Raw genomic sequence first — 27,858 nt, 5'->3', positions numbered from 1 at the left:
TTGTTTTGAATGGGAGAAAGTGTAACGCGCAATATGGCGGAATAAGTCCCGCCTTCTAAAGCCAAGAGCCAATCGCCGACTGGTAAAGTCATTGCGTCACTTCAGCGGCCGTTAGAATCACCGGTTTCTATAGAAACAGTCAGACGCGCGCCTCCGAAGAGACGCGCATTTAGGTCTGCGCATGCGCATTAGCTTGATCCAGCCTGAAAAAAATATTTTTTTTTGTCATGATTCGTGCGTTTAGAAACTAAATTTATGAGTCGGTTGTTGTTAGATTTCATTGGTGATTTCAAATATCAAATTTAATCGTAAGGTTGACGAACAGTTTTGGAGAATCTGATGTTTCCCCATTCAAAGAGATAGGAGCTGCATGATGCCCAGAATGCCCGAGAGGCGTTTCAAAGATGGCCGCCAAGTGAAATTAATTGTCTTAAAGGGACTTTGGATTGGCTCTTATTTAGAAGGCGGGACTTATTCCGCCATATTGCGCGTTACACTTTCTCCCATTCAAAACAATACGAGTGACACGTCTTGTGTTATTCTGTGGTCTTTGTTTCTACTTCCTATACTGACACTGTCCGTGTAGTGAGAATCACTTCAAAGACTTCTTGTTTTAACATTATTGTAATATTATTGTAGAGTTTGTCTTGTTAATAACAGGCCGAATGTTTTGTAAATTGTACATTTTATACAGATAAAAGAATTTTAAAAAGTCAAAACAATATTTTATGTCCACATATTTATTTATTTGGTGAGTAGCTGTGTAATAACTTGGATAATGTACAGTTAAACGTATTACATATATTTCAATAACAAATGTCTGACTGTACATTATCCCTTAATGCCAAATCACACTGAACCAGCAGACAGTGACCAACGGCAACAGACACTTCTACAGGATTTGTCGGTTGGCATCTTTATTAGTAGGCACTTGTTTTCACAGATTTCATGTTCAATCCCTGTTTGTCAGGTCATGGAATGTCTGCGAAGTGACATACTGTGTTGTGGTCTTGTGATTTTCTGCATTGGTCGGTGTCTGTCAGTGCAGTGTGAAATGGGCTTTACATATCCATCCAAGCAAACATGATAAAACCTCCTCTACCAACATGCATATTAAAAAAGAAACCAAATAAATAACATGTCTTGTTATTTCAATTTTTAAGACAATAAAGAAGAGTTTAATACAGCTACAAATGAAATGTTACAGACCGATTAAGAAAGTACATGAACAGTTTCACATTTACCACAAAAAAAAAATAAAATCTTCATGCAGTTTTCATGCCCACAATATAAAGAGTTTTACAGCTTCTGGGTTCTGGTCAAACATCTAGCTGACCATTTGCACCTTCCAAAAAGAATTCAAAGATGAGTATTGCTCAAATTCTCTTTCTGATTGATTCCAGTGTGACATTAAAAGTGAGATGGCTGCAAGTTCCTGTCTTTGCAGCCCAATTAGGTAACCAGTAGTAATAGAGCAGCAGAATCGAGAGGAAAAGACCCTTAAGAACATTAGAACCAGGCTGGGAGGGAACTAGACTTCTTGTTTTCCTCAAGAGTAGAACTTGCTGTTGTTTATTTTTTGCTGTTGTTTATTTATCCTGTATGGACAAAGAGAGACAGATATGAATATCCTCACTGAGGGAGTGATGTGTCTTTAAATTCAATCACGCAACTTCATACACTCACTTTTTTTCTGAGTAAGTGAACTCCTGCGAGACGTCCTCACGGCGTTGAGGGGCAGCACGCTGCAGGTTGGAGTGAGTATCGTAGAGGCAGAACTCATTGCTTAACTCTGCCTGCTTCTTTTGCAACTGTTTTGAGGAGGAGTAGAGTTCTTCCTGTGCTTTCTGAAGAAACAAGTCAGAAATGACAGGGGATTTCCATTAAACTAACAGTATTCTCAAAAGCAAAATTAGATATTCTATAATTAATATCATCAACAAAAGTGACTTTTTCAATACCGTGTAAAAATTTTGTTAAAAAAGTTTCTTACCTCCACCTGCTGTGTATCGACATACACCAGTAGAGATGCCAGCTCCAGGTTTTCACTAAATCCATTCTTTAAAGGGACTGATCTGTACCCTGTGAAATCATCAAGCTCCGTTTTTAGACTCAAACTTAAATCTGCATTCATTTACACAATGTTTCACGAAAAACTAATTTGGCAATGTTGAGGCTGACAGACTTACCTGAGCGAACACCTTTCACAGGGAACGTAGCCTGGGCCAGGAAATTGGGGTCAGAGAACATGTCCTCCTCAAAGACCACAAAACGTAGAAAAGTGAGGTCTGGTTCATACACGTTGAAAGTAAATGCCTCCGAAGGCTGAAAGTTCGGCCCAAGCCATATAGGGTTTAGTCCATTATCATCTGTGGACATATTTACTTATTTTTTAAATCTCTATATGGAAAATAAATACTTTTGGTAAAAGTAATTAAATAAACACACACACACACATATTAGCAGGTAAGCAGTTCACATAGATTCCAATTAGGAAATCTGTAAGAATAAGTATGAAAAGTATTTAAAAAAAGTAGTGCTGTCAAATCAATTAATCACAATTAATCACATCTAACATAAATGTTTATATATATGTATGTATGTATGTGTATATATATATATAAACCTTTATGTTAGGTACGATTAATCACGATTAATTAATTGACAGCACTACTATAGACAGAATATTTCAAACAAAAACTAATACAGGCGACAAAAACATAAAACAAAATTACTAAAACTTTACCTAAATCTAAAATGCAAATGTAAAACTATTCAAAATATTAATTAAAGACTATAATATAAGGATGTAACGATATCAAAATCTCATGATACGATAATACCTCGATATAAAGTCCACGATACAATATTTATTGCGATATTTAAAAAAAAGACAAAAAAGACAAAAAAGACAAATGAAGACTTGGAAAAAATTATTTTTTCTAACATTCTCAAGAGTTGTATTTGTTAACATTAGTTAATGCACTGTGAAGTAAAATGAACAAACTGTGAACAGCTGTATTTTTATTAACTAACATTAACAAAGATGAACAAATACAGTAACAAATATGTTGCTCATGGTTTTCATGTTTGTTAATACATTAACTAATGTTAAATGAACATTATTGTAAAGAAAAAAAAAAACGACACTTTTTGCTACGTATCGTTTCATACAGTCATGTGACCACGATAATATCGAGACAATTTTGCTATCGCGATACCAGGATATTGATATTACCGTTACATCCCTACTATAATAGCGTCCCAGTGACATTAAAACAACACTGCTTCTTACGGCAAACGGTAGTCTTGAATTTGTTGTCCTCTGTTTGGCCACACAGTTCGATCTCCACAAAGGGACTGGCAATGCTTCGCCCTGGTTTGGGAAGATGCCGTGCTCCTATCACCTTAGCATCAAAAAAAAACATCAAGAATCTTTTCTTTCTTTTTTTTAATTCTTTTATTAAAATGAAACAATTCTTGTTCAGTTTTCCAACTTGGACTTAATTAATTTTAGTCTGTTTGAATGAAGATCATGTCTTACCCTAATGGTGATAGTATTTTTGACATTCTTCTTCTCCTGATGAGGGTCATACAAATCTCTGCGCATCAGCTCAGGTTGCAGAACATATCCTGTGCCTCCATTCAGACTGAAGAGGGCGCTGTTCAGCTGAGTGTACTTATCTGAGGAGAGAAGAAAACGCTGTTTTATATACTGAATAAATGCTATGCTCTTTATTTATTGCCTGACTGAAAAAGGTTGTATTTTCTCTGTAAATGCATTCTTGTGCTCACACTCACAGTTTGAGCCCATGTTGTTTCCTTTATTTCATATTTTTATCTTTAAATAATGGGTAACATTTTAAAGTCCCCATGAAATCAAAAATGGAAGTATTTCGCTTTTAATGTGAATATGTTAGCCTTACTGTTTTGTATAAGCTAGTGTGCACAAAAAAATGACAAAATTAGTATTTAAAAGACATAAGAATCCAAAATCAACAAGTTTGATGAGCTCACCCTGCACTTCAGTTTCTCATCAGATTTTCTGTCCAATTAAATGCTTTCTAGAATCTAAAGCATCCCGCCCGCTACACTATAAATAGACACTGAAGCTGCATTTACTATTTTCTACATGGTGAATGGCACATATTTGGGGAATATATAGGCACTATATAGGGAATAGGGAACATTTACTAACACATTTTTCAAATTAACATTTAACATTTGTTAATGCACTGTGAACTAACATGAACAATTCTTTACAAAATATATTGCTCATTGTTAGTTCATGTTAAAGGGTTAGTTCACCCAAAAATGAAAATAATGTAATTTATTACTCACCCTCATGTCTACACCTGTAAGACCTTCATTCATCTTCAGAACACAAATTAAGATATTTTTGATGAAATCTGATGGCTCGGTGAGGCCTCTATTGGCAGCAATGTCACCAAACCTCTCAAGATCCATAAAGGTACTCAAAACATTTAAAACAGTTCATGTGAGTACAGTGGTTCTACCTTAATATTATAAAGTGACGAGAATATTTTTTGTGCACCAAAAACAAAACAAAATAAGGACTTTTCAACAATATCTAGTGATAGCCGATTTCAAAACACTTTGAATGCTTCGAAGCTTAACGAATCTTTTGTTTCGAATCAGTGTTTCGGATCGCGTATCAAACTGCTGAAATCACGTGACTTTGGCGCTCCGAACAACTGATTCAAAACAAATGATTCATTAAGCTTCAATAAGCAGTGTTTTTGGAGCACAAAAAGTATTCTCGTCGCTTCATAATATTAAGGTAGAACTACTGAACTCGCATGAACTGTTTTAAATATGTAACTTTCTGGGCATTTTTAAGTGTAAATGAACTTGCTGGCATAGAGGCCTCACTGAGCCATCGGATTTCATCAAAAATATCTTAATTTGTGCTCAGAGATGAACAAAGGTCTTACAGGTGTAGAACAGCATGAGGGTGAGTAATAAATGACATTATTTTCAGTTTTGGGTGAACTAACCCTTTAACTAATGCATTAACTAATGTCAACAAATGAGGCCTTATTGTAAAGCGCTACCAAATAATGTCGTATTTTACTTTACATTTTTTGGCATGTGTCTTCTGTCTAATACTCTACCCATTTATGCAAATATTCATTAAAACTTTAACTAGTATTTCAATAAAACCTTTCACTGTGTAATTTCCTCTTTTCCTTGTTTACTATTTTACACAGGAGGTCAAGGTTTGACTGATTTGTGTGGTGTAGTTTGCTTGCCCCTGCTGGTACTGTAGATAACATTATGCTGCCAAAAATCACTGACAAAGGAATACATTTAATGTGATAGGCTCAAAAAGTTCTTTATGCCCATAAGCAAAAATGGCTGGTCACAGGTCGTATATTTCCAGTGAGGTCATACATTAGCCAAACTGCTGCCATTGAGTTGAGTTGGAATGTTAACAGATAGAGTTCTCCATGAATTACAGTCCTGCTCCAAATTACACTTCATCTTACCTGCAGTTTGGAAGTTGAGTGCCACCATGTGACAGCCGCACATCCACAGAGGATATGGATCATAGTTGGAGGAATCCACCCTCTGGCCCTTAGGGTAGATGCGGCTCAGCGCCTTGCGGTTATACATCATAAATTGAGTCGACTTGTTTCTGGAGGGTATCTTAGTTTCTACAAAGGAGCGGACCTCTTTGTAGGTATAATTATCTGATAGGAAAAGAGAATTGCATTGTTAATCAACAGTTAAAGGGATAGTTCACCCCAAAAATGAAAATTCTGTCATCATTTACTCAACCTCAAGTAGTTCCAAACCTGTATGAATTTCTTTGTTCTGCTGAACATAAAGGAAGATATTTGGAAGAATGTCAGTAACCAAACAGATCTTGCCAACCATTGACTACCATAGTACTTATTTTTCCTACTGGCATTCTTCCAAATATCTTCCTAAGAAAAATGTGAAAGCTAAAAAAACAGCTAGATACAAATCTTTTGTAACATTATAAATGCCTTTACAGTGACTTTTTTTATTAATTTAATGAATACTTGCTGAATTAAAAGAGTTTATTTCTTTAAAAAAAAAAAAGATACCGACCCCAAACATTTGAACGGTAGTGTATATGTATTCATATATTTATATATAAACACATATTTATTTAATTAGCTGTACCAAAGCGGTCCTTGTCTTTACTGCGAGGCTGGCAGTAAACAACCAGTTCAGACATCTCGCCGGCCACCTCTTCTCTGGACTCGACCTCCTCCTTTTTTATTTTCTGCAATGGGAAGTTATTGTAAACATTTATAAACCCTAGCCCAACATTATGCTTTAAATATTTGACCAGGGACGTGCACAGGGGGGTTGCTCAGGTTGCCCGGGCAACTGCCCATATGCCCTTCTCGACTCACGTTGCCCTTCCGAGGTGGAAAAAAATAAATAAAAAAATCGTACAATGGATGCAGAATTTCACGTAGGACTAGATAAAAAAAAAAAAAAATAATAATAATCGCAAAGCCTCATTCACTTTTATATTCGGGCACCCGTCCGAAAGTGAAAGTCAGTAGGGGAAGGGCAAACTCTTTACGTGGCTACAGCGCTGCACGCCACCAGCACCTGAGCTGAGCCTGCATGAGCGGCACTAGAAGGAGATTGTCGCGGTTGTCGGGTGAGACGACTTAACGTTGTCGGAAAGGTGAGTAAGGTTATAATCGTTAACGACAACGAACGAAAAAACAAAAACTAGGTGGGAAAAACATCATCGTTAACTGAAATAAAAATAAAAACGAGGCATTACAAAAAACCCGATAACTAACTAAAACTGTAATGTGTGTTTGGCAAAACTAACTAAAATAAAATAAAATTAGAGATTGAATGTCCTTAGTTTTCGTCTTTGTCAATGTCTTTCATAGAGCAAACGTTCAGCTGTATTTCATTTCCCTGCGTCTCTCACTCACGCGTCTCTCTCACATACTCGCGCGCGCACAGCCCCTCCGTGCACACCGCGCCTCCATGAGAACGCGTGTTGGAAGCAAGTTCACGAAAGGTTGGTATCTCGTGAAAACCTTTACACAAGCACACATTAAAAAGTGTTATAAAAATATTTTTAATTCTGAATATAATTTTGTCAGTGTGTTAATGTCGACCCGAGAAGCGATTGCTACTTTAGAAAGTTAACTAGACGCAAGTTTGAGGTAAAATGCACTTGGGTTGTCGATGTCAAAACACTATTTAAGCTGTGATTCAAGTAAGGAATAATTGACAACGGGCCGTTGAATTATTAGAAAAATAATGCACACCTGAGGTCGTGATTCGGTCAATTCAGTCAATTATTCCGCTTATACCATGGTTATTCACAGTCCTTCATATAGCCCGTGAGTTTTTTTTTTTTTTTCCTTTTTTTGGGGGGGGTGGGGCTGGGAGAAACAGTGCCCTTTTTTTAGGTCAGAGCAACTGCCCCTCAAAATTCCTGTGCACGTCCCTGTATTTGACTATTATATACTTAGAATGCCAGTGGTTAAATGTTCTCTCTAGGGCTACACCTAGCATTTAAACACCCCCTGAATCTGTCTTGCTTCAACATAACAATCCTATATTTACAGAGTGAGTGACTCAAAACCTTGTGACAGCTTCCCCATGTGACAACTAGCCCCGATTTGCCCTATTTAGGACACATACTAAGGTCCAAACGTGAGTCTTAGCGTGTGAGACATACCTCAAACACTAATTTTTCCTCTCTCTGAGTGATGTCCCAGGCCACCTGATACCACTCGTACAGCTCCTCGGTGGTCTCGGTGGCCAAATCAAATGGAATATCTTTATTTTCCTTATCCTGAAATGTCACCACCACAGGCTTGCCGTGTTTGGCTGAGCGAACTGGAAATGAGTGTAAAGTAAATGTGAGCATTACAAAGCCACATGCAGTACAGGTGTTAAATGGCCTGAAGATAAATCATCTTACCAACAGTACACTTTGAGATGTCCACTATCCCTTTACATAAGTCACCTAATGGATTTTCCTCCTCAGGCTGAAAGAGTAATGTTGATGTTCAGTTTTTTAAATGTAGATGTTCTCTATGTATGTAAGCAAATAAGCATGCAAAATACGGTACTAACTAGCACCAAAGGCCATATCTGTTTTGTTAAATATCCAAATTTTTAATATGCCTTACCTGGTAATTGGCCTCAGATGTATTGGCCACTTCCTCTACATAATTTGAAGGGAAATAGTGCTGTAGTTTTCCACCATAATCTCCTTTCCACCTGTAGGGATCAGCAGATAAACAGGGAAACTAAATGTTGATGATCAAAATTTAAGGAATGTAAATCACCCTGTGGTTTTTGAAATACAATTTACCACGGTAATGCCATGATAGCCATGTTTTTTTAAATATGAACCATGGTAAAATGATCTTTGATGTACACTTCAATTCAAAAGTTAAGATGAAGTTAAGTGAAGATTGTAAGAATGTAATACTTTCATTCAGCAAAGATAAAAAGTGACAGTAAAGACATTTATAATGTTACAAAGAAATCTTTATATTCATAAATTATATTCACAAGAATCCTAAAAAAAGTTTTATAGCTTACCCAAAAGTACTATATTAAGCAGCACAACTGTTTTTTTTACAAAATATATTGCTAATTGTTAGTTCACGTTAACTAATGCATTAACAAATGTTAACGCAATGGTAAAGTGTTACCAAATAATGTCTTATTTTACTCTTTCAACATTATTTGGCATGTTACTTCCGTGTAATACTCTACCCATTTATGCAAGCATTCATTAAAACTTTAACTAATATTTCAATAAAACCTTGCATTGTGTAATTTCCTGTCTTCCTTGTTCACTATTTTAAACAGGAGGTCAAAGATGATTTGTGTGGTGTAGTTTTCAACATTTATCAGCATATTAGAACGATTTCTAAAGGATCATGTGACACTGAAGACTGGAGTAATGATGCTGAAAATTCAGCTTTATCATCACAGGAATAAATTACATTTTAAAATAAAATAATATAAAAATAGAAAACAATATTTCCTTTTCTACTGTACTTTTGATCAATAAATGCAGTTTTTGTTGAGCTTTAGAGACTTCTTTCAAACACATTAAAAAATCTTACCATCACCAATCTTTCAAACAGACATTGGAGTACTGTGTAAATTCTGTGGTACATGTGGTAGTCATTCAGTACCATGGTTTTTATCAAATTAGCAAGGTATTATTATTAGATACTGTATCATGGCACTGCCACAGCTTTTTGCAATGCTAAATAGTGCATTTACTGCTTTTATCTACATAATTTGCAAATAATTTCACCATCCATTTGCCTCCTTGGTCACATTATGGATCAAAGCACCCTTGAAAAAGCTGAGTTCATCTGTCCGCATGGCCCTGTAGTCATAGAGGGCCTTCACTGTGCTCTGGGGCTGCAACACAATAAAATAAGTTAAATCTTCCTACACAAATCTGCAAATGCACTGAGGTAACCCACACAACCCCTCAGTGGTTCAAAGAGTGTTAAGGCTAAAATAAATTCTCTTTAAATGGAATTTGTGAATTAAGTTGAGCTAGAAAAATGAAGTATACATGGCTAAACATGACATCGCTGTTTTAGCCAGTCTGCATTTCCTCTTTTGAGACGATCAGTTTCCTATGTGAGAGAAAGAGATAGCCAGCGCCACCACTTCCTCCCCAGCCCACAGGAGATGACCTCTTGTGCATGCTAACATGCAGGAGCTGTGTTTGCTCTTCAAAGTGCTTACCAGAGATGGCTCTATCTCGTTGGCCTCCACATACTGTTTAGAATCATAAAGTGAAGCAGATACAGTTATCTGAAAAGAAAGACATAAAACATTTCTTAGACTTTTCGCCCTGCACATAAGACTTAAACCAAGCAAAATCTATAATCTATACATTTTATATAATCTGATTAGTCTGTGTTCTAGATCATTGGTTCGCAACTGGTTTTGCTTCAGGACCTGTACTGGAAAACAAGTGGTGACTCAAAAGGTTATTGAAACATTTATTTTAATACATAATTATTAAATCTATTAATTGGTTTAAAAATGCAATTTGAATTTTAATATAAAATTATATACAGTTTTTATTGTATTTTTAATCAAATAAATGCAGCCTTGGTGAGCATAACACACATCTTTCCAAATTAGGGGTGTAGAATTAATTTAATTAGAATTATTAACCATAAGAGAGATTTTTGTGATTGATCACAATCATGTTCTCCGACATCAAGGGCTTTGTTCAGGTTTGGTTGCTCTTTCTAATTGTGACATCAGGAAAGATGTGCTTTGCGGTGTGGTGATGGTGGTGGTGGTGGGGGGGGGGGTGCACAAATATTAGTAGCCTCGGGAAGTGAAAAAAGAGACATGTTTTAATCTTGTATGTCTCCCTGAACATTTATACAAAACAATGACAACTTAGTGCATATACTTGTTCAACTAAATCAGAACCTTTGGTCTGAACTTTGATTGGAAAAAGGAGAAGAGACCAAAAGAGCTACTAGAGATGAAAGCATGCAAGTGTAACATGCAAACTGTGGCCTTAGCAAAGGAAGACGTGCACATGCCCTTGTTCACGTTGAAGAGTGTATGCAGACAATGCACGCAAAGGAAAAATGGTGTACAATCACTGCACAGTGTTCAGTACAGTCCACAATATGGGGCTGTACTGTATAAAAAGTGGGTAACACTTTATTTTACAGTGTCCTCGTTACAAGTTACACGTAGTTACTATAGTAGTAACTATAAATTATGCATAATTACATGCAAATAACCCTAATCCACAGCCTAATCCGTGAGTACATGTAGTTAATTATTAGTACTCAGTAATTAAATGTATAATTACATTGTAACACAGTCACCTTAAAATAAAATGCAGCCAAAAAGTATTTTCTATTCCAGTAGAGACAATAGTTTTTCTTATTACACTGTTTTATAGTTTTTTCTTACCGAACTGAAGCGCTCAACAAGTTCTGGTGTAACCGGGTAGCGGAGTTTGATCTTCCGATACAATGGTTTCTTTCGGAAATAGTCCACCAATTCCATCAGGCTCTCAAATTCACTAGAGGTGCCCAGCACATACAAAGATCCTTCTTTGTGTATCCGGCAGTGCTTCACCATCCCTTCACCTCTGTTGCAGCAAATGAAACTCACAATGATTTACAATAATTACACAAATCTCCCATTAAAAATACACATACACAAATATTATATATATATTTGTTTTTTGTTTTTTTAAATGATTTGAGTTGTTTTTAAATAACGTATTTAAATCAATAATTGTATTTAAATCAGTAATAAATCAATAATTAATTAATATATTATATATATATATATATATATATATATATATATATATATATATATATACACAGTATTGGGGGTAACGCATTACAAGTAACTTGAGTTATGTAATCAGATTACTTTTTCAAGTAACTAGTAAAGTAACACATTGCTTTTCCAATTTACAACAAAATATCTAAGTTACTTTTTCACATTTATTGACTGACAGCTCTCCTGTCTCCATGTTGAGAGAAATAAAGTGCAGAAGTGTTTGTGTGCGCTGTGTGAACATGGTGGTTTTTGTAGATCTAGACTAAATGTGAACATGTGTTTACTCATCTCACTTGAACGAAAACATTCAGTATTCCTCAAAATAAATAAAAACAGTGAAATGCAATCTCAGAATTTTACGCAAAACCTGTAATAATTAATTATATTAAATTACACAAATATACTTTATGTATTTAACCTCATTTTATTAACCAATGTCTTTGCTGCTGATCAATTATCTAATTCAACCATACTAATAAGCAAAAATTACTTTCGATTAGAGTAGAAATAAGAAAACTTCCTCCTCCTGTATCCTATTTTCTTTAATCCAGAAAGGTTTGTAACGCATTACTTTTCATAAAAAGTAACTAACGAAATTTGTTCCTTTTTTAGGGAGCAATGCAATATTGTAATGCATTTTCACCCAACACATAATATATATATACAAACCCGATTCCAAAAAAGTTGGGACACTGTACAAATTGTGAATAAAAACAGAATGCAATGATGTGGAAGTTTCAAATTTCAATATTTTATTGAGAATACAACATAGATGACATATCAAATGTTTAAACTGAGAAAATGTATTGTTTTAAGGGAAAAATAAGTTGATTTTAATTTTCATTGCATCAACACATCTCAAAAAAGTTGGGACAAGGTCATGTTTACCACTGTGTGGCCTCCCCTCTTCTTTTTATAACAGTCTGCAAACGTCTGGGGATTGAGGAGACACGTTACTCAAGTTTAGGAATAGGAATGTTGTCACATTCTTGTCTAATACAGGCTTCTAGTTGCTCAACTGTCATAGGTCGTCTTTGTCGCATCTTACTCTTTATGATACGCCAAATGTTTTCTATGGGTGAAAGATCTGGACTGCAGGCTAGCCATTTCAGTACCCAGATCCTTCTTCTACGCAGCCATGATGTTATAATTGATGCAGTGTGTGGTCTGGCATTGTCATGTTGGAAATTACAAGGTATTCCCTGAAAGAGACGACGTCTGGATGGGAGCATATGCTGTTCTAGAACTTGGATATACCTTTCAGCATTGATGGTTCCTTTCCAGATGTGTAAGCTGCCCATGCCACATGCACTCATGCAACCCCATACCATCAGAGATGCAGGCTTCTGAACTGAGCGCTGATAACAACTTGGGTTGTCCTTGTCCTCTTTAGTCCGGATGACATGGCACCCCAGTTTTCCAAAAAGAACTTCAAATTTTGATTCGTCTGACCACAGAACAGTTTTCCACTTTGCCACAGTCCATTTTAAATGAGCCTTGGCCCAGAGAAAACGCCTGCGCTTCTGGATCATGTTTAGATATGGCTTCTTTTTTGACCTATAGATTTTTAGCCGGCAACAGCGAATGGCACGGTGGATTATGTTCACCGACAATGTTTTCTGGAAGTATTCCTGAGCCCATGTTGTGATTTACATTACAGTAGCATTCCTGTATGTGATGCAGTAACATTATGGGCCCGAAGATCACGGCATCCAGTATGGTTTTCCGGCCTTGACCCTTACGCACAGAGATTGTCCCAGATTCTCTGAATCTTTGGATGATATTATGCACAGTAGATGATGATAACTTCAAACTCTTTGAAATTTTTCTCTGAGAAACTCCTTTCTGATATTGCTCCACTATTTTTCATCACAGCATTGGGGGAATTGGTGATCCTCTGCCCATCTTGACTTCTGAGAGACACTGCCACTCTGAGAGGCTCTTTTTATACCCAATCATGTTGCCAATTGACCTAATAAGTCGCAAATTGGTCCTCCAGCTGTTCCTTATATGTACATTTAACTTTTCCGGCCTCTTATTGCTACCTGTCCCAACTTTTTTGGAATGTGTAACTCTCATGAAATCTGAGCCAATATTTGGCATGAAATTTCAAAATGTCTCACTTTCAACATTTGATATGTTATCTATATTCTATTGTGAATACAATATAAGTTTATGAGATTTGTAAATTATTGCATTCCTTTTTTATTCACAATTTGTACAGTGTCCCAACTTTTTTGGAATTGGGTTTGTGTATATATATATATATATATATATATATATATATATTATAATATATATTAGTGTTGGGGAAAATGCACACACACACACACACACACACACACACACATCTCTCCACAGTCCACATGATTCACAGTATGGATGTAGATGGGTGGACAACTTACTTATTTGAGTGTGATACTAGGGGTTACTGAGAATTAGACAATCTGCTAATGAAGAGATGGAAAACAGAGCAGCACCTGAAGGTGATGGCGTACGAGTCTGAATCTTCTCTCTGTCTGATGAGGAAGGCTCCATCTCGAGGGATCCTCATGAGATAGTCCTCAGCCTCACCCCGACTCAAGTTACTGTAAAACCACCTAAAGACAAAACAACCACAGCTTCACATCTACGGTGTGTCTGCAGTTTCTAGTGAGCGCTAGAAGAAGCTGCAAACTTGACCACGTGGTCTTCTACAGCCCTGCTGGCTGGGATGTGGTAAACACCATGAAGTTGTTTGTGTGCATCAAGTATCGACTAACCCTTCATGCAGGTGCTGGTCTGGTCGAGGCATAGGTTCGGTGAGGCGCAGGTTGAAATCTTGACAGCGTAGCAGGTTTTCCCTGTAATACTGGATGAGCGCATACACACTGGGGAAGTGTAGGTTGTCTGTGAGGAAATAGACCGTGTGACCTTCTTCTACGCAGGAACGGATTCGACAATGCTGGACTCGTCCACCGCGCCTGCAAAGACCACACAGTAAATTTATTTAGCAAAATGTGCATTTCTGTGTAATTAAGGCCTGAGGCCCGATGGTGCGAGGACCCTATTTGAATTGCTCTGTTTCTTATTATTCTTTTCTGAAATTTTTGAGGGCCTACACATGCTCAAAAGCTCATGAAACTTTGCACATGCGTCAGAAGTGGCGACAATTTACATCTGATGTTGGTTTCAGAATTAGGTGTGGCAAAATGGCTCGATAGCACCACCTATAAAATTGTTAACGTAGTGCCTCTCGCATTATGTTTCACATACAGGTATGAAATTCGGTAGACACATGTAACAGCCCAATAACTACAAAAAAGTCTCCTGAAACAAAACAGTAAGTCAGATATTTTTGGAATTTTGTTTGCAAAATTTGTGCAGTTTTTGCTATTTCCAGATGTTATACTTTAACGAAAATCCTCCTAGAGCTTTAATCGGATCAACATCATATGTGGTCAGTCTAATCTAAAGGCCTTTACGACGTTAAATTGCGAAGTTCTTGAGTTTTCGCTGAAGGGCGTGTCTGTTGCGGCCTGACAAAGTTTGATGTTTCACCATGAAACAGGAAGTTGTTGTAACTCGGGCATACAATGTTGGATCTGCCCCAAACTTCACATTTCATGTTTTATTAGAGTCCTGGCCTGAAGACATCTATATGCCAATATTCAGTTAGTCATAGTGCCACCTGGTGGCAACAGGAAATGACATGCTTTGCACTGTAATTCACTCCCAGAAACACATTTAAATATGTCATTAAGTTCCAAACATGTTAGAAACACAATAAATCATGCAACTCTTGACTAAATGCTAAAGTATGTGAATAACGCCACGAAAAAGGAAGTTGTTGTAACTCAGGCATACAATGTCCAATCTGTCCCAAACTTCACGTTTTATTAGAGTCCTGGCCTGAACACATCTACATGCCAATATTCAGTCAAAGCACCACCTGCTGCCAGCAGGAAGTGTGGCATATCAAAATGACTTTGCCATATTTCTCCTATATTTAACCACTTAAATGCATGTCGCCTACTGTCCATCAGTCAGTGAGGCACTGAGAGTCACTTCTTGGAGGATGATGTCATTATGAAAAGCTTTACGCCACCGGGACATGCTTAAACTAAAGTAGTAAAATTAATACAATACAAATACAAATGTCTGTATTATTACAGTGTTATTGTAATATTAAATAGGTATTGAAAGTTAGCTAACAAGGTGTCAACTTAAAGTTAATTGTGACATTTTTATCTATCTTTGTAATTATGATACTATCATACTGATTTCTGTAATTTTATCAAATAGCATAAATCAAAAATCAAATTCAATGCTAAAACCTAATTAAAGCAATAAGCCCCAAGAAGCCGTGGTTTACAGTGAATTTATAACAGCTAATGGAAGTTGTTAGGCACAGCGCGGAAGTATCATGAAGTAAAATCATTAAAAGCCTTCCTTTTGCTGGAAAAAATAGTACCTTACAGTGAACAGCAACAGAAGTTACTTTTATTATGGCATTAGATGGCAGCAAAGGTTGTCTTTATGAGCAAGTCACTCAGTCGCAAAGACTTATATTGAAACTGTTTGTGAAAACGGAACAAGATGCAAATTTCAAGTGCTTTGACTAGTACTGTCAGTGTCAGCAGGGCACAGAAAACCCATTAAATGTTAAAAGGACAGGATTGCAGCAGACATTCAAACAGATTTTTTATTTTTATTATACATAGGACTGTCAGAAAAAGAACAAACATATGTTTACGTTGCTAAGAGTGGTTGCTAAGACAACACATTCAGTGGTGCAGCGATATTTATGTAATGCGGTCAGCTGTATGTTTTCAGGATTTTTACAACGGCTTAGAACGCAGTTCAACCAATCAGAATCAAGGGCCGGAACTATCCGTTTTATAAGAAATATTATGTCACTTCCTGGAGGATGATGTCATTAATAAAAACTTTTTACCACAGGGACATGCTCAAACTAAAGTATAAAAAATGAATACAGTGGAAATTACTGTAAGACATAAATTTGCATAAATTAAATAATTTAATTCTGACATTTTTATCCATCTTTGAAATGTTTTATATTATCATACTGATTTCTGTCAGTTTAATCAAATAGGATGGAATCTTAAAAACAAAAATAAAAAATAAAACATTAAAGATCATTAAAATCAAATCCATTGCTAAAAATTGCTAAAATTTGTGTTGTTGTTTTGCTCCAGCAAATGTTAGGTCACTTCCTATGTGATAATGTCATGATAATGCCACAGAGACATGCTCAAACAATCAAAATTAAAATGATTTAAAATTCACCCCATGTTCACTTTTTACAAATGTGAAATTGTGCTAAAAGAAAAGTTACTAACATCATTTGGATTTCAATCTTAAACAATTGCCAGATTAATATTATACCTAGTATAATAAAACAGTATGATGGGACATGGAAATGTACCGCATTGTAGGAATGACCCATGCCTTTCTTTTCCCTATTTCTTCCATTTGAAAAGACTAAATTAAAGACAATAAATAAAATAAAGAGAAAATAGGTAATGAAAAACTATCCCGCCTCCCTTTTTGAAGAGTATAAGAGCAGGCCTACATTACCAGAATGACAGGGTGCAATCATTGACGAAGGTGTCGCTCTCTCGCACCAGAAATGTTCCGTCAACTCCACCTGAATCTGCGCAATATTCTTGCAGAAGTCTCTCGGCTGTCTGTCTGCCCTCTGACATCCGCCCGTGAAACCAGGGCTCGGCCTGATGAAGCTCTGTACCTCCCTGGAGCAACTGAGGAGAGGTAATACGTTTGAATTACACAGTATATTCCCTTAATTTGAGGCATTTTAAAGTGAATCTCATTCTGATATGGAGTCTCAGTGATTCACCTTTCCAGCGTCCTCCTCTAGTTCATTCTCCTCAGCATAATACAAAGTCTTATTCTCAATCACACAGTAGTGCTTGTACCATTTCTAAACACAGACACAGTCACACAGAAATTACACTCATAATCAGTTAAGGCAACTGCAATACGATGAAGCAATCACACAAGTCCATGATGATGTTAACTGGATTTTGGCACCTCATCTATTGGATCCCAGATGTAGAGCTCTCCCTGCTTATCTCCTTTCCGTAGGTCCTTTTTGCCAAAATTCTCATCTATATTTAGTTTCTTGTGCTGTATGAAAAAGTTAGTTGCAAAACATAGATTACATGGCTTGGTACTGCATTGTAAACTGAAAATATTGCAGGATTTTCCAGTGAAGCTTTTTTTACCTTGATGATGATCTTGCCCTTCAGCTGGGTTGGTGATGGCAGTTGTTCTGCTTCTGGTTCCAGTGGCTCCATCAGAAGCTTGTCCTGGAAAACATCTTTGAACACCTGAGCCATAAATTTCTGTTGCTTGATATCACAGTGTTCTTCTATGGACAGCACTACAGGATACCTGCGAACAGTAGACACATTCATAAACATTCTTCATAAAGGTAACACTTTACTATAAGGTTTCATTTGTTAACACTAGTTAACTACATGAGATAAAACTAACTAACAGTAAGTGTATCTGATAACGAGAATAACATTGATGCACATTTATTTTAAGGATATTTTGGGATATTTTGGGATAGGATATTTTGTTCCTTCTTAGTTCATGTTAGTTATTGCATTAACTAATGTTAACAAATGAGACTTTATTGTAAAGTGTTACCTTTCTGCATTTTCAGAAACACACTGTATGTAGTATAAAATAAAAAATTATAAAAGTATAAAAGTATAAAATAAAAAGTAGATGAAAAAATGTACAGGTCACATTTAATCTAATATATATATATATATATATATATATATATATATATATATATATATATATATATATATATATATATATACATTTTGCATAAAGGCCATGAAAACAAATTTTTGTGCATTTTGCAGTATTCTCGTGCTAAACAGGCACATCTTCCAAATATTCTCAATGGTAATATCATCAGATTCCTATAATGGAGTAAAAATTTAGATTAGCAAAAATTAAAGGTAGTACAACAAATACTACCCATGCTGTATAACACCTTACATTTACAATAATATATCATAATTATTTTTTCATGTACTGTAGCAGTAATGCAAATTTAGGGGGAAAGTTTGTTTTATTGTCAAACAAACAATGTCACAATGCAAAGAATACATAAAAAAGGGCTTAATTTTCTTTATGTGAAGTATAACTGCTTATTTGTTTTAATTTGGGCATGTACTTTAAAGGATTAGTTAAAATTTCCTGATAATTTACTCACCCCCATGTCATTCAAGTTGTTTATGTCTTTCTTTCTTCAGTCGAAAAGAAATTAAGGTTTTTGAGGAAAACATTCCAGGATTTTTCTCCATATAGTGGACTTCAGTGGGGTACAACAGGTTGAAGGTCCAAACTGCAGTTTCAATATAGCTTCAAAGAGTTCTACAGGATCCCAGCCGAAGAATTAGGGTCTTAACTAGCGAAACGATCATAGAATTAAAAATTATATACCTTTTTAACCACAAATGCTCATCTTGCACTAGCTCTGCGATGCGTCACGCATTACATAATCCTGTTGGAAAGGTCACGTGTGACGTAGGCAGAAGTAACGCTGTAGGAAAACTCATCATCTCATTTTCTCCTCCAATCATTGTTGTTTTACCTGTTTTTGTAAAGGCCATTTGACTTTGCATGTTTGCTTTGTAGACACTGGATCAATACTTCTGCCTACATCACGCGTGACCTTACCAACGTGATTATGTAATGTGTGGCGCATCGCAGAGCTAGTGCAAGACAAGCATTTGTGGTTAAAAAGTATATATAAAGTAAATTATATTTTAGAAAATGACCAATAGTTTTGCTAGACAAGACCTTTATTCCTTGTCTGGGCACTTTTTGAAGCTGCACTGAAACTGTAATTTAGACCTCACTGAAGTTCACTATATGGAGAAAATCCTGTAATGTTTTCCTCAAAAGCCTTAATTTCTTTTCGACTGAAGAAAGAGAGACATAAACATCTTGGATGACATGGGGGTCAGTAAATTATCAGGAAATTTTAATTCTGAAGTGAACTAATCCTTTAAAGGTTTTGTTAAATTCACCCATTTCCCCCTAACAGAGAGAACGTCACCAAATAAATGTGCAAATGTGTGTGTTGTTGATGACTAACTCAGATGTTGCGAAAGCATGATCATTGATGGCCTTAACCACATCCTTAAACTTTATCTTGGAGGTTCTGGTCCATCCATGGTATATAATAGGTTCATCAGGACCATTCCAGCAGTCCACTGTATTAGGAAAAAAAACAATACAATCAGACTGACTCCCACTGATTTCAGATTTCATTGTATTATTATCAATGCATACTGGAATAATGAAGCACAAAAGGACCAGAATTGGCTTAGCAGAGAATTAAAGAATATTTATGAAAAATTAGGGTATGGTTCACTGACACTCCACACAGCGGCAGCCCAGCCTCAGGCAGCGCACATAAGCTTCTGTTGAGGACTCACTGCGCAGCTGATCTCCAGTCAAATATCTGTGAAAAAAGCAAAACACATGAAGTAACACAGGAAGTTCATCATGAAGAGGAGGAGCTGCATGTGTGTCACGAGCATGAAGAACAGCAGCACTGACGTGTTGTGAGAAGAGTTGATCCAGTAGTGAGACAGAGGATTGTTCATGTCCAATGGGCAAATCTCTGAGAACTTCTCATCCCAAATTGAGTTTTCTTTTGAGAAGAGAAAACAGAGGAACTACAAAGACAGAGAGAAAAGCTCTATAAACACATCACCTGCAAATATAAATAAACATAAAGTAAACAGATTGCTATAAGCTGTACCTCTTCAACAGTAAAGGCTGGATCATTAGTCTTCCTCATGGTGTCATCGATAAAGATAGTCATCAGCTCTCGTACTTGATTCAGATTGTTGGCCCAAGTCTCCTACAAAATAAATTCACAGGTTTTTTTAACAAAACAGAGTGTTTGAAATACAAAGTTCTGTCATGAAACTCTAGTGGGTCCTTTAACTCAACCTGCTCATAATCACATCATTATCTATAGGACACAGCTGATTGGTTCCTGCTGTATTAGTAGCCAATGAGCTTGTGTGCTCAATCTTCAATACATGAGTTAGCATTTGCCTTAGCGATGCAGCGCACTTTCAGAAACCCTCCACTTTCCCCAGGTCCACCTGTATAGATCTGTTACAGGTAATTCATGTGCGCTATATTGTACAGCAGCAGCATGTCTTACTTGCTCACAGCACTGTGTCGTGAATGTATTGGCAGTAGTAAGTCCCGTACTTGATCTGCAGCAGCAGCAGCAATAAAGCAGCAGCTGCGTAGCAGATCTATTCTGCCAAGGCCTAACATATCAACATTGTCATATCCATTACCATGCCAAACACTCCGAGAGTTATCATGACAGAAATAGCATTTGAATGAAATATACTGTATATAGATGACAGGTATAGACAGTATATATGTGGCTAGATGAATGCATGGATGGATGAGCAGGAAGTATACAAATACTTACTTTTTGATGATATAATAGGAATCTTTGAAAATCGCAGAGTTGAAGAGGCTGGTCGTTGTTACTGGAGAGAAAAAAAACCCCAAAATAATAAGAATGAGAACATTAGCATGACCTTATGACACACATTTGAAGAACTGATTCAACGAAAACAATAGACAGTTTCTTACCCCATGATGAAAGCACAGGACTCCTTTTTAAACTCATCTAGAATCTAACAAAATGACAAGCAACATACAACAATTTATATATATATATATATATATATATATATATATATATATATATATATATATATATATATATATATATATATATATATATATATATGTGTGTGTTTTTATGACATATCAGGACACAAATTTGTATAATGACATGGGTATGACATAGGTATTACAAGGAAAGGGTGACTTATGAGGACATTAACCTATGTCCCCATTTTTCAAAAGCCTTATAAATCATACAGAATGAGTTTTTGAATGTGCACAGTTTCCTGTGATGGGTAGGTTTAGGTGTAGGTACAGTAGGTGTTTACTGGTGTAGTAGGGTGATAGAAAATACAGTTTGTACAGTATAAAAATGGTTATAGTTAAAAGGGATAGTTAAGGGTCTGTAATTTTTCCCCAAAGAAATTAATCAATTTATTCAGTAATTGATCAAAAGTGAAAGAAGACATTTATAATGTAACAAAAGATTTCCATTTCAAATAAATGAAAATATATGTATCACGGTTATAATGGCATCTGCCAATCTCAAAAATATTACGCAGCACAACTGCTTTCAAAATTGATAATAATAAGAAATGTTTCAAATTAGTATATTAGAATAATTTCTGAAGGATCATGTGACACTGAAGACTGGAGTAATGACTGCTGAAAATTCAGCTTTACCATCACAGGAAAAAAATTTACAATATATTTAAACATAAAACAGTTATCTGAAATTGTAATAACACTTCAAAATATTGCTGTTTTTACTGTATTTTGATCAAATAAATGCAGCCTTGGTGAGCAGAAGAGTCTTTTTATATAATCTTACCAACCCCAAACTTTTGAACAATAGTGTGTGTATATACAAATTACACCCAAAGCACATTTTATTATTTACAAAACTAAACTGCACTCTTACCATCTTTTGGTTTTCGAATATCAAAAGATTGTAGAATTTGTGAAACTGCTCAAAATCCAGAACATCTTTTTTCGCTCCCACCACCTGAAATTATAAAGCTGACACTTTTAGTGCAAAGCCATTAACTAAAAACAGTAAAAAAAATAAACTTGTAGATAAACACAGATCATCATTGGCAAAACATCAGGAGAGGAAATTCAGTTGCCATAAAGTTTTCCATATGATGCAAAGCGTACACTTCCATCAAGATGATATGTATACAATGCATCATTCATACCGAAATTCTGTCCTTCAAAAAACGTCCACCTGGTACTTTAAAGTTCATTTGTGGCAAAAGAGACTTGAGCTCTTTCAGGGTGATGCTGTGAGAGAGATGAAAGAGCATTAATGAAGAGGAGTAATGAAGTGAGACAAAACTGCAATTCAACTGGTTGAGAAACAGGTGAAAGAGAAAGAGGATAACCTATTTTTCTTTGTCTTATCAACCGAGTACATCTGCTTCCTCAGCCAACTACAGTAGAGGGAAAAACAGAAAATTAAACAAATATATGATTTGTGTTACGGTTTATACACAAGGTACACTATCTCTGTGTGTGTACCTCTCTATAATCTCTGGTGTGTGAGCCACCAGTGTCTCCTGTCTGAGTAACTCCAGTCCTGTCAGCCATTTTTCTGCATCGTCCACTGAATCAGCTGTGGAACAGCAAATACTATCAGTGCTAAAAACAATGCAACTATCTTTTCCACAGATAATTTCAGGATCACATCATGTTCTTCCTTTAACAGTCATTTCTAAACCAGCCAAATAGAATATCCATTAACACAGGTAAACAAAATGCATTTTCCTGCAGTCTATAAATATCAAAATATCAAATAAATCTAAAATGTATACTGAAAGAAAGGAAGTGGCTCACTCAAGAGTCTCACACCAAACTCGGGCTAGTCACATGCTACAGTATAATTACCTGCTATGCACATCTCACACACTATATATACATTACACTGTATATATTTGTATCTCATAATGAAAGTTATGCTAGCTGTGCCTACTGAATTGTATATATTGTTTATTGGTACATTGTGCACATTGCATATCACACTCGGGCATGTAATGGAGTGACAATAAAGTGATTTGATTGGATTTAAATGGTTTTTTAACTTAGAATATGTAATATTTATAAGAAAACAAACATACCACCCAGACTGAGAGTGTTGAGAACAAACTGAGAGCCGTAGAATATAGTAAAGCATGTGTTGGGGTCTGTATTTTTATCCTTGCTGTCCTTGAATCGATCAAATTCTTTGGAGTTTTTTCCTGGTCGTACTTCCCGGATCTCAAATATGTCCACTGCAAAAATAAGATCGCAACATAAACATAAACATGTATACTGAAAGTATTTAGATCAACAGACAGCAATCATTGTGTTGTTATTTTTAACTCCTGTAAAAGTAAAAAGACTATTAAAAATTATTTCTGTTTCTTGAAATAAAGCTGAAATAAAATGTAATATAAATATTAGATGTAAAACATGATACTTTTTTTTTAAATGTTGGCAACTACATATTAAATAAAAATAAATTAAAGCTAAATAGAAATATTAAAAATACTAATAATAAATTTATTAAAACTTTAACTAAAATTGAAATTAAAACTGAAAATATACAAATAAAAACACTATAATAGTGTATAAATAATACTAAAATAACACTGAACCAGATCTATTAAATTAATAAATAAACTAATAAATAAAGATAATTCCAGTGGGGAAGTGTTTTGAACTAAATATAAATGTATGTTTTTTAATATACTGATATATGAATTTATATAAATATCAGAAGCGCCATGATAAGGCGCATGACATGTTATGTCATAACCAACAAAAACAAGACTATGCACATTATAAAACACACTAGGAGTCATGTACAAAAGAAACTGTAGAAAGATTAGTTGGTGAGGAAAAGAAAAAGTGGCACTTCAGAGGGTGAGAAAAATGGGTGTGATGGCACTACAGATTCTCATAATTACTGGAAACAGATATTCAGTTCACTGGTCACACCCCAAGAATTGTCCTCCTACAAGATCATGGTGCCATATGGGTTTAGATTGTTGCTGCCCATGCCCACTTGGTTTTGAGACACAGCCTATGACTACTGTATGAAATCAGCTCTCTATTATTGAACAGATCAACCTGGAATGTTAAAAGTTGACCATCAGTTCATCTCACTATTCATTTTATCTGTATCTATTTTTTTAAGAAATTTATACTTTTATTTAGCGAGGACAATAAAGACTTTTACACTGTAACAAAAGATTTCACTTTATTTTAGGGTATTTTAACTAGTTGCTTATTAGCTTGCATATTACTAGAATATTGGCTGTTTATTAAGCACATATTAATGCCTTATTCTACCTGACCTTATTCTACTTTCTTAATACTACCCAATACCTAAAATTAACAATTACGTTATTGACTATTAATGAGCAGTAAATTAGGAATTTATTGAGGGAAAAGTCGTAATTAATGGTGAATATGTGTTCCCTATAATAAAGTGCTACCGAGATTTCTATTTTAAATAAATACTGTTCTTTTTAAATTTCTATTTATCAAAGAATTCTGAAAAAGATTCTGAAAAAAAGTGTATCATGGTTTTCCACAAAAATTTAAATTGTAATAAAATTTCACAATATTACTGTTTTTACTGTATTTTCATCAAATAAATGCAGCCTTGATGAGCATAAGAGACTTTTTTTAAATAAATAAAAAATATTACAAAACTTTACCAACACCAAACTTTTGAATAGTAGTGTAATTAATTTAAATTTCTGTAAAACAGTAACTAAAAAAACAAATAATTGGTAACACTTTACAATATTGTTCATTAGTTAACATTAGTTAACTACATTAGTTAACATGAACTAATAATGACTGCACTTCTACAACATTTATTAATCTTTGTTAATGTTAATTTCAAACAAAACAAGAGTTGTATTTGTTAACATTAATTAATGCACTGTGAACTAACATGAACAAACAACAAACTGCTATATTTTTATTACCTAACGTTAACAAAGATTAACAAATACAGTAACAAATGTATTGCTCATGGTTAGTTAATATATATTTTAACATACGTACATAAGGCCACATATTTGTAATATCCAAAGACACAATACATTTTAAGTAATTAAAGTATTGGTTTTAATTGTCTAATAAATAGTACTGTTAAATCGATTATCACGATTAATCACATCTAACATATATATATATATACACACACACACACATATTTACAAACTTTTATGTTAGATGCGATCAATTGTGATTATTTAATTTGACAGCACTACTAATAAACTTTTATCATAAAGTTCCTGTAACTTAAATGGTAAAATATGCAGCACCAACATCAGGGGTTTGCTTCACACGTACAGTTTAAATCCAAATGTAAGAGAAAAAAGAAGAAATTAGCCTGAGGCAAGGCACTCACACACTCCCTCTGTCTTGTCGGCGGTGCGCGTCCAGGCGACCTGTCGCGTCTCCATGATGACCTGCACGGTAAGCCTCTCAGTCCTCTGTCTGTACACTGTCATCACTATCCCCATCTCCAAGTCCCGCTTAATGAGACTCTTCTTGTACTCGGTCAGGTCTCCCTGAGTGCGGCCTGCCATCTCTGCCTGTGGCCACACACTGGAAAAAACAAAGAGCCAAAGTGGTCACTTATTGCAATCTGTGTGGCAGCAGGTAGCCTACACATGTAGTCTCATGATGCATATGTAGACAATTGGCAGGTTTGCTTTCTGTACTCAATGATATAGCAAAAAATGTCAGTACTTTGAATATCAAAACACAACAGACTATTTGATATTCAAATATTTCAAGATACTGCATTGAACAAATCAAACATTAAATAGTTCACCTAAAAATGTAAATTCGGTCATAATTTACTGACTCTCATGTTGTTTCAAAACCTGTATGAACTTCTTTCTTCTCTGGAACACAAAAGAAGATATTTTGGAAAATGTCTTTCATTGCCCATTCAATGGTAACTTTCATTATTTGGACAAAAAAAGGTTGAAACCTTCTTCAAAATATTGTTGTTGTGTTCTGCAGATGAAAGAAATTCTTTTGGGTTTTGAAACAGGTTTGGAACGACACAAGGATGAGTGATTAATGACAGAATTTTCATATTTGGGGGAACTATTTATTAGTTTGTTTGTATATTAGGTTTGATCCATGCAGTATCTTGAAATAGGCCAACTTGAAAATGAAATAATCCACTGTGTTGTAAACTTGCATGGAAGTTATGAAATAGATTATACAGTAACTGTTTCTATAGACAGCACAGCAGCAAATACATTCACTGAAGTTGTTAACTGAAACAAGTGCTAATTAAACAGAATTTGCCAGAACAATTGATTCCTCTTTACATGAGTTTTGGGTTTAAAGAAGTACAATTTGTGAGGAAGAAAATGTTAATACTGTAATTTCACAATCACGCATGTCAGCTCTGATAATAGAAATGATCACAAACTAAAGAGGAATGTCACCATCAGTTATCTGTGACTAAACAGTGCACCTTTCAGAGACAAGTCAGTTTTCCAAATTGTTGAACCATGGCAAGCAAAATAGATGTTTCATGTCTCGTTCCCCACAGAAGCTCATATTTGCATTGCAAATGATTAGCTGGGTACTGTGGAAGTGTCCCAAAGCAACTCCCTCTTTGAAAGTAAATCATTAACCCAGTAAACTCCATGTGGTTTCCATTCAGAAACCTTTGTACATTGGCCTCACACCCTCAATTCTTCCGTTTTGAGCTTTTTGTGTGAAAGAGAGAAAGAAACTATCTTTCCTAACATTTAGAAACAAGCACTTAGATAAAAACAACCAACTAACAAACCAAAATATTTGACACAAATGAAGACAAGATATGCATAAGGGAAGATCTGTTGCTCTACAGTGTAAGAAAATGAAGATGTCACATCTGAGTGTGTCTTTACTGTAAGTACAATACATAATTGTTATCACTCAAAACAAAAGGCAGGGGAGGCACACCTCCTTTTGCAGAATTTGCTTTTTTTTATAGACCACGAAAATTTATAGAACAATTTTGTGCATTACTTATTGTGTATTTTGTTGCAAATGTAATTTTCAAGTAACAGTTTTCCCATTGACGATGAATAAAGGAGCTTCAACTCATATTTAGTTCATGAAACTCCTTAAACTTTAGCAGTGTATTTTTAATGAAAAAGTAGGCCTTTAAATCAAAAGTATACATACATAAACAGCTACTGTAATACCCCGTGATGTAAACATCCAAATAATAATAATAATAAAAATACTTACCCAAGTTTAGAGAAGAAAATCAATGACCACTTCGAAAACCACCTGCTGTAACCTAGCTAATTCTCATTTTTAAAAATAAAAAATAGTCTAATGCAGTATTGAAAACCCTCTATGATCAGTCTAGTCACAATGTGGTCAGTTCCTCTATTCGCTAAACACAAGGAAGTGAAGAGAACATTAAGAGAATAAAAAAAAACCGGAAGCAAAATTATCTATGCAAAATCCCCAGGGAACACAGGGCGATGTGTGTACCACTCTGTTTGTGCCTTTGTGTCAGTTTAAAATACGCCTAAAATCGTGATATCTGATCTGAATACAGGAGAAGTGTTTATTTCAGTGTAGTCAGGCTGTTTAAAGTCGCATGTTGCCAGTGTTGACGTCATCGTGACATCACGACGTTCTTCTCATTTAGTGTTTTATGTTTTTTAACAGAACCGATTAATGACTGTTAAACTAAATGTATGACTCTAAATGCAGACGGAAGGCTTTAAAGCAAAGTATAAACATGTAAGCAAGCTTTCT

General features: G+C 35.3%; 1 protein-coding gene across 1 annotated transcript; it reads right to left on the bottom strand.

Annotated features, from left to right (window-relative positions):
• Positions 1-508: 508 nt before the first annotated feature.
• plcg2 (phospholipase C, gamma 2) lies at positions 509-27,786 on the bottom strand. Its single transcript, XM_067390147.1, has 33 exons — positions 27,337-27,786; positions 25,481-25,680; positions 23,190-23,342; positions 22,594-22,687; positions 22,458-22,505; positions 22,272-22,356; positions 21,995-22,078; positions 21,037-21,080; positions 20,870-20,930; positions 20,174-20,275; positions 19,969-20,087; positions 19,785-19,870; positions 19,502-19,619; positions 17,601-17,769; positions 17,407-17,502; positions 17,213-17,296; positions 16,933-17,114; positions 14,115-14,315; positions 13,833-13,952; positions 10,969-11,149; positions 9,766-9,834; positions 9,320-9,429; positions 8,172-8,262; positions 7,961-8,027; positions 7,715-7,875; positions 6,175-6,277; positions 5,511-5,714; positions 3,545-3,684; positions 3,296-3,407; positions 2,190-2,369; positions 1,994-2,082; positions 1,687-1,847; positions 509-1,598 (listed from the first exon to the last, which is right to left on the bottom strand). Exons 2-33 carry the CDS (start codon positions 25,659-25,661, stop codon positions 1,550-1,552), a joined length of 3,744 nt encoding a protein of 1,247 aa, XP_067246248.1. The 5' UTR covers positions 25,662-25,680; positions 27,337-27,786; the 3' UTR covers positions 509-1,549.
• Positions 27,787-27,858: the final 72 nt, after the last annotated feature.

This window comes from Chanodichthys erythropterus, chromosome 7, assembly GCF_024489055.1.
Source record: "Chanodichthys erythropterus isolate Z2021 chromosome 7, ASM2448905v1, whole genome shotgun sequence".
Classification (NCBI taxonomy): Eukaryota; Metazoa; Chordata; class Actinopteri; order Cypriniformes; family Xenocyprididae; genus Chanodichthys; species Chanodichthys erythropterus.
The sequence above is the reverse complement of the archived record's forward strand: the minus strand, read 5'-3'. Positions and strand labels throughout refer to the sequence as shown.

What these genes read in the sequence shown, in the direction of transcription:
- plcg2 (XM_067390147.1), bottom strand. Translation starts at nt 25,661, where the DNA reads ATGGCAGGCCGCACTCAGGGAGACCTGACCGAGTACAAGAAGAGTCTC. An exon ending in ACGAGATAGAGCCATCTCTG is followed by an intron (nt 9,430 to 9,765) that starts GTAAGCACTTTG and finishes ATTGTGTTGCAG; the next exon opens with CCCCAGAGCACAGTGAAGGC. An exon ending in TCGATACACAGCAGGTGGAG is followed by an intron (nt 1,848 to 1,993) that starts GTAAGAAACTTT and finishes TTGTTTCTTCAG; the next exon opens with AAAGCACAGGAAGAACTCTA.